Raw genomic sequence first — 2,630 nt, 5'->3', positions numbered from 1 at the left:
GTTCATTACCCCACATTACTTTCAGAAATAAGGAAATTGAGGCTCAATTGGATTACATTTTAACAATAATTTAATAAAGCAGTTAAAACTTAGTGTACATCTTCTTGAATTATACACAAATGGAGCCACATAGTATATAAATTTCTTTTAACATTTCACCTTTTATTAAGGTAAGTGTGTGAAAATAATTTAATAGGACCAGATCTCTTCATGAACTTTCAGCTTAAAAACTCTTTTCCAAAAAATTCTTTTCTTATAAAAAGCCACCTCAATATCTGAAAAGAGTAATGAAGAATTTTGAACTCAGTTTACTTTTTTAAAAATTGAAATTCACGTTAAATAACATCTAGTGTAGCATTGGTTTCAGGAGTAGAACCCAGTGATTCATCACTTACATGTAACACCCAGTGTTCATCCCAACAGGCACCCTGCTTAATGCCCATCACCCATTTAACCCATCTTCCCACCAACCTCTCCCCCAACAGCCTTCTGTTTGCTCTCTGTATTTAAGAGTCTCTTTTGATTTGCCTCCCTCTCTGTCTTATTTTATTTTTCTATCCCTTGACCTATGTTCATCTGTTGTGTTTCTTAAGTTCCACATGAATGAAATCATATATTTGTCTTTCTCTGGCTGACTTATTTTCCATAGCATAATGCACTCTACTTCCATCCACAAATGGCAAATGGAAGATTCCATTCTTTTTTTTTCCTTTTTATCACTGAGTATATTCCATTGTATACATACACCACATCTTCTTTATTCATTCATCAGTTAAGTGAAATTTGGTTTCTTTCCCTAATTTGGCTATTTTTGATACTGCTACTATAAACATTGGGGTGCATGTGCCCCCTTGAATCAGCACTTTTGTGTCCTTTGGATAAATACCCGTAGTGAAATTCCTGGATCATTAGGTAGTTCTTATTTTAGTTTCTAGAGGAATCTCCATCCTATTTTCCAGAATGGCTGTATCAGTTTGCATTCCCACCAACAGTGCAAAAGTGTTCCCCTTTTTCCGCATGAGAACCCCCTTTAAGTCTTTGTTCCTCAGGCTGTAGATGAAGGGGTTCAGCATGGGTGTGACCACCGTGTACACCACCGAGGCTGCTGCACTTGAATGGGAGTTCTGGGTAGCAGCAGAGCTGAGGTACACTCCTAGACCCATAAAATAAAATAAGGAGATGACTGAAAGGTGAGATGCACAGGTGGAAAATTCTTTATACTTGCCCTGAGCTGATGAGATCCCACGGATGCAGGAAACTATCTTAGAGTAAGAGTAAAGGATCCCAATGAAGAGACCACCAGCCAGCAGTATAATTCCAGAATACATCACCATGTTATTGAGAAAGGTGTCAGAACAGGCAAGTTGGATCATCTGATTGAGTTCACAGAAAAAGTGGGGAATTTCCAAGACTGCACAGAAGGACAGCCTCAATACCATTAGGCTTTCTAACAAGGAATTCAGGATACACATGATCCAGGACACCAGAACCAGCAGTCCACAGAGCTGGGGGTACATGATGACCATGTAGTTCAGGGGGTGACAGATGGCCACAAAGCAGTCATAAGCCATCACGGTCAAGAGAAAGATGTCTAATTCTACAAAGAGTAGGAAAAAATACATCTGTGTGATACAGCCTGCATAGGTTATGACCTTGCTCTGAGTCTGGATGTTCCACAGCATCTTTGGGATGACAGTAGAGGTGAAGCAGATGTCTACAAAGGATAGGTTGGCGAGGAAGAAGTACATGGGCGTGTGGAGGTGGGAGTCAGAGCTGACGGCCAGGATGATGAGCAGATTTCCAAACACAATGATCAGGTACATGGAGAGGAAAAGCCCAAATATAAAGGGCTGTAATTCTGGTTCATCTGATAATCCCAGAAGAAGAAATTCTGAAATTTGAGTATCATTGCCTGGCCCCATGTGGTGGTGGTGGTGGTGACTAGAAATTAGGGGAAAAAAGATTGATATTAACACAAATGAGCATTAATAACATGGCATAAATGCTATAAATACAATGATGTCGATGGGGGGAGGGAGAGAAGGCATAAAAGAAAGTGGTTAGGTCATTATCTTTGCAAGGAGTTTAGGAAGACCTAAAAGCAAGGTGACATTTGAAGAGAGACCCCTGAGATGTCTGTACAGAAGACACGAGGTTATCTGGGGAAGTGTGTACTCTGCAGGAAGAAGAACCAGTTCAAAGGCACTGAGGAAGGCACTTGTTTTGGGTATCCAGGTACCAAAATGGAGCCAGTGTGGTCAGAAAATGAGTAAGAGGGAGGTGACGGCAGGGAGTGTTGAGGAATGAGGTCACGTCCCTGCTACAGATGAAACATCACAATACAGAGAGTCCTTCCTTCACCCAATATTCCTTGCACTCTATTAATTTTGTTTCCAAGGAATCCTGCAAATAAAATGGATCCTCTTCTTACTTCCAATGATGGTTAACATTCTGGCATCTGTATTTTGACGGTCCACACTGGACCACTACAGATTCCTGTGATCATGTGACTACCAGGTTCGTCTCACCCCCAGCTACAATATATTTAGGAAAGAAATAATACTAGTGAAGTTCTCAATATCAAATTGTCATTACCCTAAGGAATATAGAATAGTAGCTGAATTCCAGTT

General features: G+C 40.4%; 1 protein-coding gene across 1 annotated transcript; it reads right to left on the bottom strand.

The window, feature by feature from the left end:
* Positions 1 to 268: 268 nt before the first annotated feature.
* On the bottom strand, positions 269 to 1,922 carry LOC115274370 (putative olfactory receptor 7A2). The gene is made up of 2 exons (XM_029917824.1): positions 991 to 1,922; positions 269 to 275 (listed from the first exon to the last, which is right to left on the bottom strand). The coding sequence occupies exons 1-2, from the start codon at positions 1,920 to 1,922 to the stop codon at positions 269 to 271; spliced, it is 939 nt and encodes a 312-aa protein (XP_029773684.1).
* Between the last annotated feature and the right edge of the window lie 708 nt (positions 1,923 to 2,630).

This window comes from Suricata suricatta, chromosome 12, assembly GCF_006229205.1.
Source record: "Suricata suricatta isolate VVHF042 chromosome 12, meerkat_22Aug2017_6uvM2_HiC, whole genome shotgun sequence".
In the NCBI taxonomy this organism is placed as follows: Eukaryota; Metazoa; Chordata; class Mammalia; order Carnivora; family Herpestidae; genus Suricata; species Suricata suricatta.
The sequence above is the reverse complement of the archived record's forward strand: the minus strand, read 5'-3'. Positions and strand labels throughout refer to the sequence as shown.

What these genes read in the sequence shown, in the direction of transcription:
- LOC115274370 (XM_029917824.1), bottom strand. Translation starts at nt 1,922, where the DNA reads ATGGGGCCAGGCAATGATACTCAAATTTCAGAATTTCTTCTTCTGGGA.